This window comes from Dipodomys spectabilis, unplaced genomic scaffold (assembly GCF_019054845.1).
Source record: "Dipodomys spectabilis isolate Male_0828 unplaced genomic scaffold, ASM1905484v1 ptg000210l, whole genome shotgun sequence".
Classification (NCBI taxonomy): domain Eukaryota; kingdom Metazoa; phylum Chordata; class Mammalia; order Rodentia; family Heteromyidae; genus Dipodomys; species Dipodomys spectabilis.
In genome coordinates this window covers 5065828-5079576 of record NW_024870887.1, presented here as the reverse complement: position 1 = coordinate 5079576, position 13749 = coordinate 5065828, and the positions used below count along the sequence as shown (strand labels likewise).

The following is a 13749-nucleotide window of genomic DNA, read 5'->3' as shown; positions in this document are numbered from 1 at the left end:
TGTTGGGGGAAAACAACAATGTGTGTGTGTGTGTGTGTGTGTGTGTGTGTGTGTGTGTGTGTGTGTGTGCTGGTATTGGGATTTGCACTTAGGGCCAGGGCACTCTCCCTAAGCTTTTTTTTTTTTTTTTTTGTCAGTCATGGGGCTTGAACTCTGGGCCTGGGCACTGTCCCTCAGCTCTTCAGCTCAAGGCGAGCGCTCTACCACTTGAGCTACAGCGCCACTTCCTCCCTAAGCTTTTTTACTCAAGGCTAGTACTCTACCACTTGTGCTACACTTCCACTTCCAGCTTTTTGCTAATTACTTAGAGAAAAAAGTCTCATGGGCTTTTGCTGACCATGCTGACTTCAAACAATGATCCTCAGATCTCAGCCTCCTGAGTAACTAGGATTGCAGTCCTGAGCCATGGGTGTCTGGCCCTATATTAGACTAGTCAGTCAGGAAAGATAGTAATAGCAGCACTGTCAACAGCCCTTACCTGAATTGTATTCCACCTAGCACTCAACGATAATAATAAAAATTGAGCTTGTCATCAGAAGGCAGGAGATTCTTGAGATGATGCCAAAGTAATTGCTACTCCAAATATGCTCCTTCCAAAAATGAGCAAATTTTTGTGAACGGGTATAATATTTAAAAAAAATTCCTCCAATATGAAAGCATGTTAGTCAAGAAACATTTCCTCAAAAACAATTTTAATTATATTTAAGCCTAGGATTTAACCAAATCATTTAAAAGTGTAGTTCTAATGTGGTAATTATCAAATCTCTTCTTGAAGTCCGAATTTTTTTTTTTGGGGGGGGGGTCCGGTTGTGGGGCCTGAACTCTGGGCCTGGGTGCTGTCCCTCAGCTCTTCAGCTCAAGGCTAGCGCTTACCACTTGAGCCACAGCGCCACTTCCGGCTTTTTTTCTTTTTGCTTATGTGGTGCTGGGGAATCGAACCCAGGGCCTCGCGCATGCAAGGCAAGCGCTCTACCACTGAGCCTCACCTCAATTCTGTATTTTTGTAATTAGAGATAAGGGTGTCTCAAATTTGCTCCCCCTTCTTCTCTCCCCCTCAGCTAGTTTCTGAACTGGGATCTTCAAATCTCAGCCTCTTGAGTAGCTAGGATTACAGGCTTAAGCCACTAGTGCCTGGTTTACAAATTAGTTTAAAAACATTCGAGGGCTGGGAAGGTGGCTCAGTGGTAGAGTGCTCACATCTGTAATCCTAGCTACTCAGGAGGCTGAGATCTGATAATCACCATTCAAAGCCAGCCCAGGTAGGAAAGTCCATGGGACTCTTTTCTCCAATTAACCACTGAGAAGCCAGACGTAGACCTGTGGATCAATTAAGAGGTTTCACTAGCCTTGAGAAAAAAGAAACAACAAAAAACCTCAGAGGCAGTACCCAGGCCCTGAGTTCAAATCCCAGGATTGGCACACAAAAAAAGAACAAAAAACACTGACGTGTACAAAGAAGAGCTCCTATGGTACACAATATCAGACCCCAGATATAGGGAGTACAGAACATAAGAGAGAAACAAACCAAAGAATTTTAATGGGCTTTTTCCTTTAACACTACCTTTCCATAAGGTAGGAGGTTGGGGAGGGGGGGGAGGTTCAGGGGAGAATCTATACCATTAACAATCCTAATAATGTATGAAGTGTTTACCTCATTTCCAATAATGTCGATGTTTTGCTGGACCTGAGGAACCCATTGCCTTAAAACAGCAAATAATTCGGAGACTGATGTTTTGGGATCAAAGAGAATTTCTTGGCATGAGGCATCATTAGGATCAAAGAAAGAAAACTCTGTTTGAAATTTTAAAAAAAGACGTAAATGAAATTTGATGATAGTTTTACATGTAACAAGGTTCAAGTAAGAAGTATTTTTAGATGCAATAACATGTATATCTTCAGCAATTCTTTTTTTGTGTGTGTGAGAATACCGTATAGAGGAGTTACAATTACATGGACAAGATAACGAGTACATTTCTTATCAGGCATTGTTGCCTCCTCTTTGTTTCCCCTTCCCATCCCTTCCCATACTTCCCCCACCTGATCCTCCCCCCCCCCACACCCACCAAAGTTGTAAAGTTCGTTTTGACATAAGGACCTGTACATCTCATTGTTGCAATGAGTCCACCTGTATCCCTAGTTAAATGATTTGTTTTTGCCCTTCCCCTCCACAAATTATACCAACACCAAATGCAGTGAAAGCAGGGGTTATTAAAAGCAATGTCAGGGGCACGGGAAAGGAGGCATGTACAAGCTGATGTAACAGGGAGTGAGGGGGTCCCTGTGAATCATACTGCACCTCATTTTAGATGAAACTCTACAGCAGTGTGTAAGCTCAGACCTTGACTGTATCAGGTACTATTTCTTTTGCTTTTTTTTTTTTGGGGGGGGGGTCCGGTTGTGGTGCCTGAACTCTGGGCCTGGGCGCTGTCCCTCAGCTCTTCAGCTCAAGGCTAGCGCTCTACCACTTGAGCCACAGCACCACTTCTGGCTTTTTTCTTTTTGCTTATGTGGTGCTGAGGAATCGAACCCAGAGCCTCAGGCATGCAAGGCAAGTGCTCTCCCACTGAGCCACCTTCCCAGCCCTTCTTTTGCTTTTTAACTGTATTGGTTTTATGTCTTTGTTTGTTTGATTGTTTGTTTTGGTACTGGGGATCAAATCCCAGGATGCTGCATTTGCTAGGTAAGTATTTAGCCATAGTCTAGTCCATGGGGGTACTATTTCTAAGATGCCAAAAAAAAAAAAAAGGTGTTGCGTGTTTTGGATATTCTCTCTCAAAACACAAGTGGCATGAATAGCAGATTCACATCTATTGCTGGGGACTGAAAGGATGGATGAAGATAATTAAAATTTTCATCACACTGCAATTATTTTTGGTTCTTCAATGTTTTGTTTTGCTGTCTGAATTTAAGGGACCCTCTTTCTCTTTGCAGGCCCCCCTGCTGCATCCCTCCAGAATTCATTCCAGTCTTCCAGATCTTGTTAGGACATTCACAATTCACATTTCCATTTCCTAAAACTGCCCTTTTCCCAACCCCTCCAAGTTGAAGCTGGACAACTTGATTTAAGTTTCAGAGAAGTCACTGCAACAACTCATACAGAGCTAGCTTTGCTACCTAGTGTTACACAAATTGGAAGGCAGGGAAATCCATCAGATTGGAACTACTATCCTCATTTTTGCCATCTAAAATTGTTTCAAGCTCACCTCTAGAAATGATCTTGATGGGCTGCCTTCTGGCTTTGAAAAACAAGTTCATGATTTGCTTCAACTACAGGCCTTTGTTTTTACTTGGTTTCTACAGAAATGCCTGATGAAAACCTGACTGATCACATGATACAAAGTTAACTTGGGTAAAAGTTTTTGTACTACGTTGGTTCCTGGAATTCTACATTCTGCTAGTCTTGTCCTAAGTAGAGCTGAAAAGTGCTTGTATTTCTAACACACTATTGCAAATATTTAAAGGTGGATTTCCACCAGGCCTAGACGCTTTCTACGACCTGATTCCAAAAGTAGATACTATGTCCCACACATTAGACCCTGAGACTTAATTTACTGGCAAAGATAACCACACTGTAATACTGCACTTGAGCCGCTTAGGAAAAGGTCTCCACAATTTATTGCAAGAACCTAGAACCTTCTTAGCCAGAATTCTATCAGACAAGCTCATGGTCTTATATTATTTACAAGCTAAATCAGGGAGAGTACGTGTTAGCACTACGATCTCATACTACATTTATGCAAATATCCTTACATATTTATTTTTCAGGAAAAAAAATGCAGATTTGTTTGAAAAGGTAAAACCTGAACCCAAATATAGCCCATTTGCTCATTTTAGATGTAAGTGGGAACTAGATACCCATAGACACAGGAAGTATAGACCATGAAAAGTGTTCTAATTGTCTTCACACAGTAGAAGGTTATCACGTGAAGTGGTGTTTATTCCAGTCTCAGACCAGTACCAGCAGGTCAAAGTTTCGAGGAGACATATTTGGATTCAATATATAAAAATGTTATGATGACTAAAGCTTTTTAATAATGAAACTGATGGTTTTTACTAGTTCTCCTCTATTGAAGATATGAGAGAGGCTGCATGGCCAGGTGTCAGAGATTCTGCAGATGGAATTTATACTGGAGATAAGCAGGGAAAGTTGAACTATAGAGTCATACAGATGCCAAGAATCTGTCACTCCAAGGATACAGAAAGTGTGGAACTTCAGTTATACAAAAGGGTATAATATCCATTATTACCTTTCATTGTGTCTTTATTCAGCAAATAGTGAAAAACTAATCTTAATAAGTGACCACCATAGCCTTGGTGAGATAAACAAAACTAAAAAAAAAATGATTGCTAATCAAAATCAAAATCTAAGAAAAGAAATAAGAAAACAAATTCAAGAGAAGATAAGTTCATAAGCAAGCTACAGAGTGTTTTAGTTCAAGGTTATTCCTCATAACTGATTTTGTTTCATCTGAAAATAAACCCCAGTCAACTTTGTAAATGCTGCAGATTCTAAGTAATAACTTTACATGATGGCTATCAGGAAAACTATAGAATTGGAATACAATTGGACATTTGGATATGAAGAATTACTCAAATTGATATATTTTTTAAAAGATGAATCCCTACTCTAATAACTACTAATATTTTTAAACTGCATTATCCCTATACCTCCAAATAAAATATGAAATGATGACCCAACGTTTTGCCTAGAAAATGCTAAATAAATTAAAATGTAACCATTTATCTGATTTACTCTCTGGGTTTCTTTGTGTTCATCAACTTTCTGATAGAATAGAGTTCTGGGGAAATAAGGTAACATAGACAAAAACTAGAATACTGCTAAATTTGATAATTAAATGGAGTAATTTAAATGGGAACAAATCTAATTTCACATTCCAGGGAATGACTCCTCCTGTCTCTGTTTTAGCAAGTCAGTAGATTTAACAAAAATAAATACATCAATAGCAGAAGAATGCTACATGTCTAAGCACCATTACATTCCAAAAATAAAACCTTCTAAATCCATCAGAGTGCTTAAAATTAACATTTTACATAATAAAAATGATGACTGTAAAAAAATAAAGCATTTAGCTTAAGAGGCAGAAATTTTAATAAGCAATTGTATTTTTCAAAAAGGAGAAGTTGAGCGATTTTATTTTAAGAAAACATAGCAAATGGTTTCAGAAAAAGCTGTGAATGCACAGAGGGCATAAGACAGAAGTCAAGTTCCCACTCACAGAAAACAAGCACAGAGACTTGACCTACCGCAGTCTGAAGGCATTGGTGCTGCAGAAATGGAAAAGATAACTGGTGTTTCAGAACCTGGGAATAAAAATGGGTATCTTCCAACCAAATGATTTCCTTCTAATGGAAAATCTGGAAGGTCTTCTATGGTCATCTTCTAGAAAACCACCTAAAATGAGAAAAAGAAAAGCATGCCTATGCAATTTAGAATGATTGCCTTCAATCTCAAAATTCCTAAAATTCTTCTAATGTCTAACCTACTAGCATTTCCAATTCTAATCTTCAAGAATCTCTTATGAGCCAGGCACCAGTGGCTTACACCTGTAATCCTAGCTACTCAGGAGGCTGAGATCTGAGGATCACAGTTCAAAGCCAGCCCAGGCATGAAAGTCCATGAGACTCTTATCTCCAATAAACCACTAGAAAACCAGAAGTGGCGCTATGGCTCAAGCGGTAGAGCACTTGCCTTGAGCTGAAGAGCGCAGGGACAATGCGCAGGCCGAGTTCAAGCCACATGACCGACCAAAAAAAAAAAAGAATCTCTTATGATGAAAAATAAATTCTTCTGAGAAAACCATTGTTTAAAAATATACATGGTGACAACTATGTTTATAACAGCACTATTTACCATAGCTAAGATATGGAACCAACCCAGATGCCCCTCAGTAGATGAATGGATCAAGAAAATGTGGTACATATATACAATAGAATTCTATGCCTCCGCCAGAAAGAATGATATCGCCCATTTGTTAGGAAGTGGAAAGACTTGAAAAAAAATTATATTAAGTGAAGTAAGCCAGGCCCAAAGAAACACAGGTCCCATGGTTTCCTTTATTTGTAATAACTAGTATAAGTTTAGGACAAGCAGAGAAGGTCAAAAGCTAAGTACATATGACCATATAAGATGAACCCCAAGAGAGGGATACAAATGGTTTTTTTCTTTCTTGCTATTGTTTTTAACATATTTATAATCTACTATGTGATTTTTTTTGTTTCTTGGTTATGTTCCTCCCCCATGGTATAACCTGTTTTCACTGTATTTGATTCTGGTACCCTGCATCTTGTATATACATTTTTCTAATTTGGGGAAAGGAAGGGAAAAAACAAAATGCTTAACTAGGGATACATTGTAACAATGAGATGTACAAGATACTATGTTGAAAATGAACTTTACAACTTTGGTGTGTGTGAGGGGGAGTAGATGGGGAGGTGGGAAGGAAGGGATGGTAGGGGAAAAACAAAGGAAGAGGAAACAATGCTCAATAGGAAATGTACTCATTACCTTACTCATGTAACTGTAACCCTCTGTACAGTATTTTTACAATAAAAAATATATATGTAGCATGTAAATGGCCAGGCACCAATGGATCACACGTGTAATCCTAGCTACACAAGAGGCTGAGACCTAAGGATTACAATTTGAAGCCATCCTGACAAGAAAATCATGAGACTCTTATTTCTAATAAACTACTCTAAAACAGCCAGAAATAGAGCTGTGGCTCAAATGGTAGAGCATGAGCCTTGAGTAAAAGAAGCTCAGGATCAGCACCCAGGCCATGAGTTCAATAACCAGAACTGGCACAAAAACATATACTATTTAACTGAGTTCAGTGGCTCAAACATGCAATCCTAGGCACTTGAGGTGATCAAGGGGATCTTACTTCAAGGTTAACTGGGCATAAAAGTTTGTGAGATTCCATCTCAAGCAATGGCTGAGTGTGGTAGGGCACACCTGTTGTCACAGCTACAGGGAAAGTACAATGGCTGGGCACAGTGGCATGTGCCTGTTATCCCTAGCAACAAGAAAGCACAAGTAAATAGACAGCAGTCCAGGCCAACCTGGGCATAAAGTGAGACCTTATCTTGAAAATAACCAACACACAAAGGGGCCCGAGGTATGGCTGTAGTGGCAGAGCACCCACCTAGCAAGTGTAAGATCCCCAGTACCACATACACACACACACACATATATATGTATTTATATATATATATATATATATAATATACATAGTATATATATGACAAATGTATGTATACATGGACATGTACATATACTGTACTTCTTCTATAGTCAACACCATATAGATCCTCTCTAGACAAAGTTTAGAGTAATAAACTATAGTGGCTGTGATCATTTATTGCCTGATCATAGGTGCAGATGTGTAAAATGCTAGCCTAATCTGTCTTTGTGGCATCCACAAAGAAAAGCACATGTCCCTGTGGTTGGATCTTCCTCTCATGATGCTGACACCCTTTTCAGTGCAGTAGCTCATACCACATGCTCCTTGCATGAAAGTAATCTACTTTGGAGTGTTCTCATTATGTCTAATATACTAGAAAACTTCACTAAGTGAATCACGCCACTGTCCCAAGTACAAGAGCTAGTTACTGAGACTGCCACACACTCAGCAATGTACCAGGGGCTGTGTTCTCGATCTTAGTCAAAGATAGAGAAATCTTAGCACTTCTATTACCTCTTTTTCCCCCAGAAGACAAGAAGGCTTAGAATAAATTTAAAGTAAATGTAAGCAGAAACCTAGCCTACACCTCAGAAATACAGGAAGCAGAGAAATGCTAACTAAACTAAAACTATGAAATGAAACACTATAGGTTCTATGGCATCAGATCTTTCAAGTTTGAAACATTATGAATCGTTATGTCTAGTTTTAGGTAAATGTGGGTAATTTTATTACAAAACCACATGAATTTAGATTGTCAATGCAAAGGATAGACGATTTTTTAAGTTAACTGGTAGTTTAATGTAATAGGCAGTTACACCATGATAGACAGAACTTAAGATGTGTCCTGTTATACTTGGCTAACTAACTCCAATACTAGCGACGTCATCTTTACCATTCCACCATCATCTGAGCTCACTGGTTTTTTCTTCATTCATGTTTTACTCAATACTAATAGAAACTGACAAATAAGTATGGTGTTTTCTTTTTTTTTCTCAAGGAGTACAAAAAGCATTCATACAGATAGGGGTCATACTAAATAATGTTGTCCAGTTGTTACTATTTTAAGGTATTCAATTTTTCTTGGAGGCTAAAATTACTTGTCACTCAGTACCCATCATTCTGACATTAACCTTGCCACATAAACAGGCAAACAGGAAGGATCTGCTGTAAGACAGCAGTGGTGATCTTCTTGAAATGCTGTCAGTTCCCACCAGTCAGGTACACCACAGGGACAACTTTCCCATGATTCTTGTGACAGCTTCCTCCTAATGTGGGATTTCTACTTGCTGGGCCCTGCTTGCTTAGCAGTAAATTTGAGCAATTGGTCTATAGAGAGTACAGGCTTCCTTTAGAAGCAAGAAACAAAGCTAAAAGCTGGGTGCCAATGGCTCATCCCTGTAATACTAGCTACTCAGGAGGCTGAGATCTGAGGATTGAAGTTCAAAGCCAGCCTGAGAAGAAAAGACTCTTACTTCCAATTAACCAGCAAAAAATCAGAAATGGAATTGTGGATCAAATGATAGAGTGCTAGCCTTGAACAAAAGGCAAGAGCAACAGAAAGTCCTAAGTTCAGACCCCAGTACACACACACACACATACACACACACACACACACACACACACACACACACGCTCGTGTGCATGCGTAGGGAAGAAGGGAGGGGGAGGGAGGAGGGATGGAGGGAGTTAGAACCAAATAGAGATCACTTTGTGGATATTATAAAGATTTCAAAAATAAGTGACAGCCCATGTGTGGTAGATAGCTTATAATCTACTAGAAATAATAAAACATCACTGATAGGTATGGAATTATGGCACAGGATGGGTTGTGTTCCATCATACAAGGACCAGGAGACTTTGCTATGGGATCTTCCAAGAGTCAGAACTGAGACACGGTAGGGCTGGAAAGGTGGCTCAGTGGTAGAGCACTTGCTTTGCATGCATGAGGCCCTGGGTTCGATTCCTCAGCACCATATAAGCAAAATGATAAAAAGTCAGAAGTGGCGCCATGACTCAAGTGGTAGAGTGCTAGCCTTGAGCTGAACAGCTGAGGGACAGCGCCCAGGCCCAGAGTTCAAGCCCCACGACCGGACCCAAAAAAAAAAAAAAAAAAAAAAAATGAAACACTGTAGAAAGTATTATAAGAGGTGACTATCCAAGACTGAGAAGGAAGAGACTGAGGAAGAAAATGAAAAGGAAGCTCATGAAAGGAAGAGCAGACTGAAAATGGAGTACGGTTGGAAAAGCAGCAAAAAGTTAAGGCTGAATCACCTTTTATTTTAAGCTGCCCTGAGGAGTTATTAAATACCTGATCAAAGGCCAAACCACTGGATTCCATGAGCACTGGGGAACAAAATGTTTCAAAAGGGAGTGGCATGTTCATAGCAATGTTTTAAGAAGATTCATAGGACTACAATCAAGCTTTGAACTCGGGGGGGAGGGGGGAGGGTATCCTGGCCTTGAACTCAGGGTTTGGGTACTGTCCTTGAGCTTTTTTTTCTCAAAGCTACCACTCAACCACTGAGCCACAGTATCACTTCCAACTAGTTTTGGAGATAAGAATCCCATATATTTTCCTGTCTAGGCTGGCCTGAAACTGCTATTCTCAGATCTCAGTCTCCTGAGTAGCTATAATTACAGGCATGAGCCACCAGCAACTAGCAAAAAAAAATTAATATGCTATCAAAAGCAGTTTCATTTCCTTTTAGATTACTAAGAACCTTAAAGATTAAAAGTGAATCTTTCATAATGTAACCCACTAAAAGGAAAAGAGGAATAAGAAATAGTAAGAAAGGGTAAATTTGATAAAAGTATACTAGTATGCATGTATATACTATTAATTTATGCCAATAAAAATTAAAGAAACAATTTTAGAGATTGAATTATAACTCAAAATATCTATGATTTCAAACATTTTTATAACTGCATGTTACACTATTAGCTACAACAGAAGCTATACTAGTATCTTACACATACTTCCAATATTCAAATCCTAGATATAAAATAGATAATTCACACAATGAGATGGACTTCCATGCTACTTCAAAGCCCAGAGAAGCCACAATATTACACAGCCAATATAGCGAACCACTATTTTGTGTCTTCATGGCATTTTTTTCCTGGTCCTATATCTTTTCCTTCTTGAGGGGAAAAAAAAAAATCTACCATTTTTTTCCTCCCACTACAGAAAACTACACACTTCTATAAATTTTTATATGGTATCAGGATCCTTCCCTAAAAGCAATTTATAAATGTGAAAACCCAGAGCACCTGGAATTTTGATTGAATATTTGTAGAGCTAATGTGATCTGGGTGAAATATATACTTTTATTCCAAATCTTCCTATGGTTAACTGATGGAAACTGATTATACAACAAAGCCTTCAATGAGAAGTCAGCCCTAATTAGCTGTGTAAAGACACCCCTGACAGTTATAATAACAGGTACAAAATTCCCCAACCTTCCAATTATATGGGAAATCCATCTTAACTCTATCCACCCAAGCTTGTTTCTGAGCAAAAGTATCTTTGTAACAAGACTAACCAAATAAATACATTTAAAAAAAAAAAAAAAAGAAAAAAAGCAAGCACAACTCCAGTGATAGTTTTATTTAGTACCTACAAACATCTGCTCAATCACTACTCAAGTCATTCAAATATGTGAGCCTTTATTTTCATGAGTCTTCATTTACATGCCATTCAAAAGCAAGTCGAACCAAATAAGCACTTAGAGCATAAGTCCAATGAGCCTTTTACTGGTTCCTTACAAAACACCTGTTCAATCACTATAAACAGGTATTAACAGCATTGGACATTTAGTCCTAGGCCCTTGAGGTAATGCAACCTGCTCTTAAGAAGATTGGTTATGCAGTCAACAAATATTTACTGGGGGGGGGGGCAGGGCAAATAGTTCAAGTGATAGAGCACTTGCCTAGAATGCACAAGAAAGAAAATATTCAAGTGCTTTTTACTAAGTCCTTAGTCTCAGGTGGCTGAGGCAGGAGGATCCTGAGTTTGAGGCCAGCCTGGTATATACAGCAAGACTCTGTCTCAAAATATAAATAAATAGGAAGTGGAGCTGTGGCTCAAAATGGTAGAGCACTAGCCTTGATTGGACAGCACCCAGGCTCTGAGTTCAAGCCCCGTGGCTGACAAAAAAAATACATACATATATACATACATATAGATGATGATGTTTAATCACTTAGCCACTAGACACATGTGGCTACTTAAATTAAAATTCCGTTCTTCTAGTGCTCCGTCTCTGTTTGAGTTCTGCAAAGGTCAATCTGGACAGACTGGTGTGATTATATTACACAGTGCAGAACACTTCCTCCCTCACAGAAGTTCTACTGAATGGTGCTGAAGGAAAACCATTTGAGTATCCAGATAAGAAACAATAGAGATATCCAGTACAAGGAAGAAATAAAGGCTACTGCACTAGACCAACCCACAGCAGCGTAATTATAAATAATTAACAAGAGGACAGTAAACCAGAAAGGAACTAGATGCTTGTAGGTTTTACCAGGGGAAAAATAGTAAAGGTAATTCCATTAACTCAAGATCACAAATATATATTGCAAAACTAGAGCTGTAATAAGCAATGATACCATATAATGATCACTTCTTTGAAAGATCTTGCTGATGGGACTTTATCTGGCAAATTCAAACACATGCTAAACAAGCGCTAAACGAAAACACTGTACTTTTCAAGATCCAATCTTGCAGCCGAGGTCACCAATATCAAATGAAAGCATTACACGCCCCCCCCCCCAAAAGCATCCTATTAGCAAAATAAGGTAGAACCAGGATGGCTTTGCATTCTATAAAAGCCAAAAACTGGTACAGTTTCCTCCACTGCCTTCCCTTCAGAGTTGTTCCAGATCTCATAGCCCCTGCGCTTGCTTCCGTGGTCAGGACAACTTAGGAGATTCGCGACCGTAAAGCGAAAGCGAAGCACAGACGAAGTCCCACAGGTCTCCTGGGAGGAAGTGTATCTCAAAGAAACGTGTGAAAGGCACCGCCAGCTCGGATCAGAGACCAAGTTCCTCTGGGCCCATCCCCTGGTCCACATCCCAACAATGTCTCAGCAGAGCTGAAACCCCGGGCGCGGCCTATACGGTCTCTGGATGGAGTGAACCACCTCGGACCTAGTTCAGAGGAGGGCGATAAGGCCGCAGATCTGATCCACGGGGACGGAGGCTGACGGCGCGTCCGTCCCCGGCAGGTCTCAAGCTCATGCGTTCTCTCCATTTCCCTGTCCCCTGCGGGCGCTTTGGAATTAAGGAATCAATCTCGGGGAAGAGAAGGTATCAGATCTAGCTTTAAGTACCCCTGGCAAAGGGTTTCTGGGGTTTCTGAGCGACGTACTGGCCCGGTGGGAGTCAGGTGTCTGAAAAACTACGAGGGCCGGCGCACGCGGGGACGCGCGCCCGGGGGACTCCGGGTGTCCGCGGCCTGTCACCGCAGTGGCTGTAGAACCTTGCTACGGCCCGGGTCCCTGCGTGTCCCGCACACCAAGCGACACCCTTCTCAACAGCAACGGAAACCAGAAGCCCACATCCCGGGCGGGTGGGCCGCGCCGCCCCGGGGAGGCCTCCCCGGTGGCCAGCGCCATCGGACGCCCAAGGGAGGCAATCGCCGGGCTTCTGGGGCCCCCAAAGGCTCTGCGACACTTCTTCCAGCCGTCCCCACCCCTCCCCGACCCCCGCCCAGGACCCCACGGCAGCCCCTCCCGGACGGGGACTCCGCAGCTCGCGCCGCAGGAGGCCCCGAGCCCCCGCCCCACCTGCTTCCTCCAGGTCCTCTCCGGAGGAGCGCGCACACGGCGATGCGGGGACGCGGAGGAGAGGCCGAGAGCGCGCTGCCCGCCAGCCCGTCCGCCGCCGCCGCCGCGCTGGTGTCCCGCTGCCGGCTGCGGAGCTCCCGCCACGCCGAACCCCCGACCTCGCCCGGCCCGGGCGCGTCCGCGCCCGCCGCGCGCCGGAGCCGGAGCCGGAGCCGGAGCCCCACGCGGGTCGGTGCGCGCGCGCAGTGCAGCCGCCTGGGCTGCGCAGGCCTCGGCCTCAGCCCCGCGCACGCGTCGGCGCTCGCTCACGCGCCTCCCGCCTGCGCCCCTGAGCTCCTGCGCCCCTCGACTGGCGGAAGATCAGCCGCCGCCGCCGCCGCCGAGCTACCACTGCTTTTCCTTGCAGGGCCTTGGAGGCCACGCGATGCAATGTCCTCGTTCAAGCCCAAGGCTGGCCCCGGACTGGCCGGCCTTTCTGTGTCACATCCCTGCGTCCTGGGGACGGAGATCACCGCATCTTACCCTGTGCGGGTCGTGTAGTTGGATCCATCAGTCAATGGCCTGTGTGTAGATCTGAGTGCGGAGCAAGTTTGTGTCTCTCCTACTCTCTCCTCCGCTGCCTTCTATCCTACCTCATTCCCCCTCTCACCAAACCTGGAAGTGGTGACCCCTAACAGATGTGCATCCCTGTCGTGCCGTAGAAAGACAGTGCTGGCAACGAGTCTTTTAAAGATGAGGTCCATACCTGGGCGCCAGTG

At 42.3% G+C, this 13749-nt stretch overlaps 1 protein-coding gene across 2 annotated transcripts in view; it reads right to left on the bottom strand.

Moving 5' to 3' along the window:
* Window positions 1-13126, bottom strand: part of Clip4 (CAP-Gly domain containing linker protein family member 4) — a 61315-nt gene extending 48189 nt beyond the window's left edge. For both annotated transcript variants that reach the window (XM_042696785.1, XM_042696786.1), the window contains exons 1-3: window positions 12992-13126; window positions 5266-5413; window positions 1652-1791 (exon numbers count right to left, since the gene is read on the bottom strand). In XM_042696785.1, coding sequence (XP_042552719.1) covers window positions 1652-1791; window positions 5266-5398 — 273 coding nt within the window. In that variant the 5' untranslated portion in view covers window positions 5399-5413; window positions 12992-13126. The remainder of the gene's footprint in view (window positions 1-1651; window positions 1792-5265; window positions 5414-12991) is intronic.
* Window positions 13127-13749: the final 623 nt, after the last annotated feature.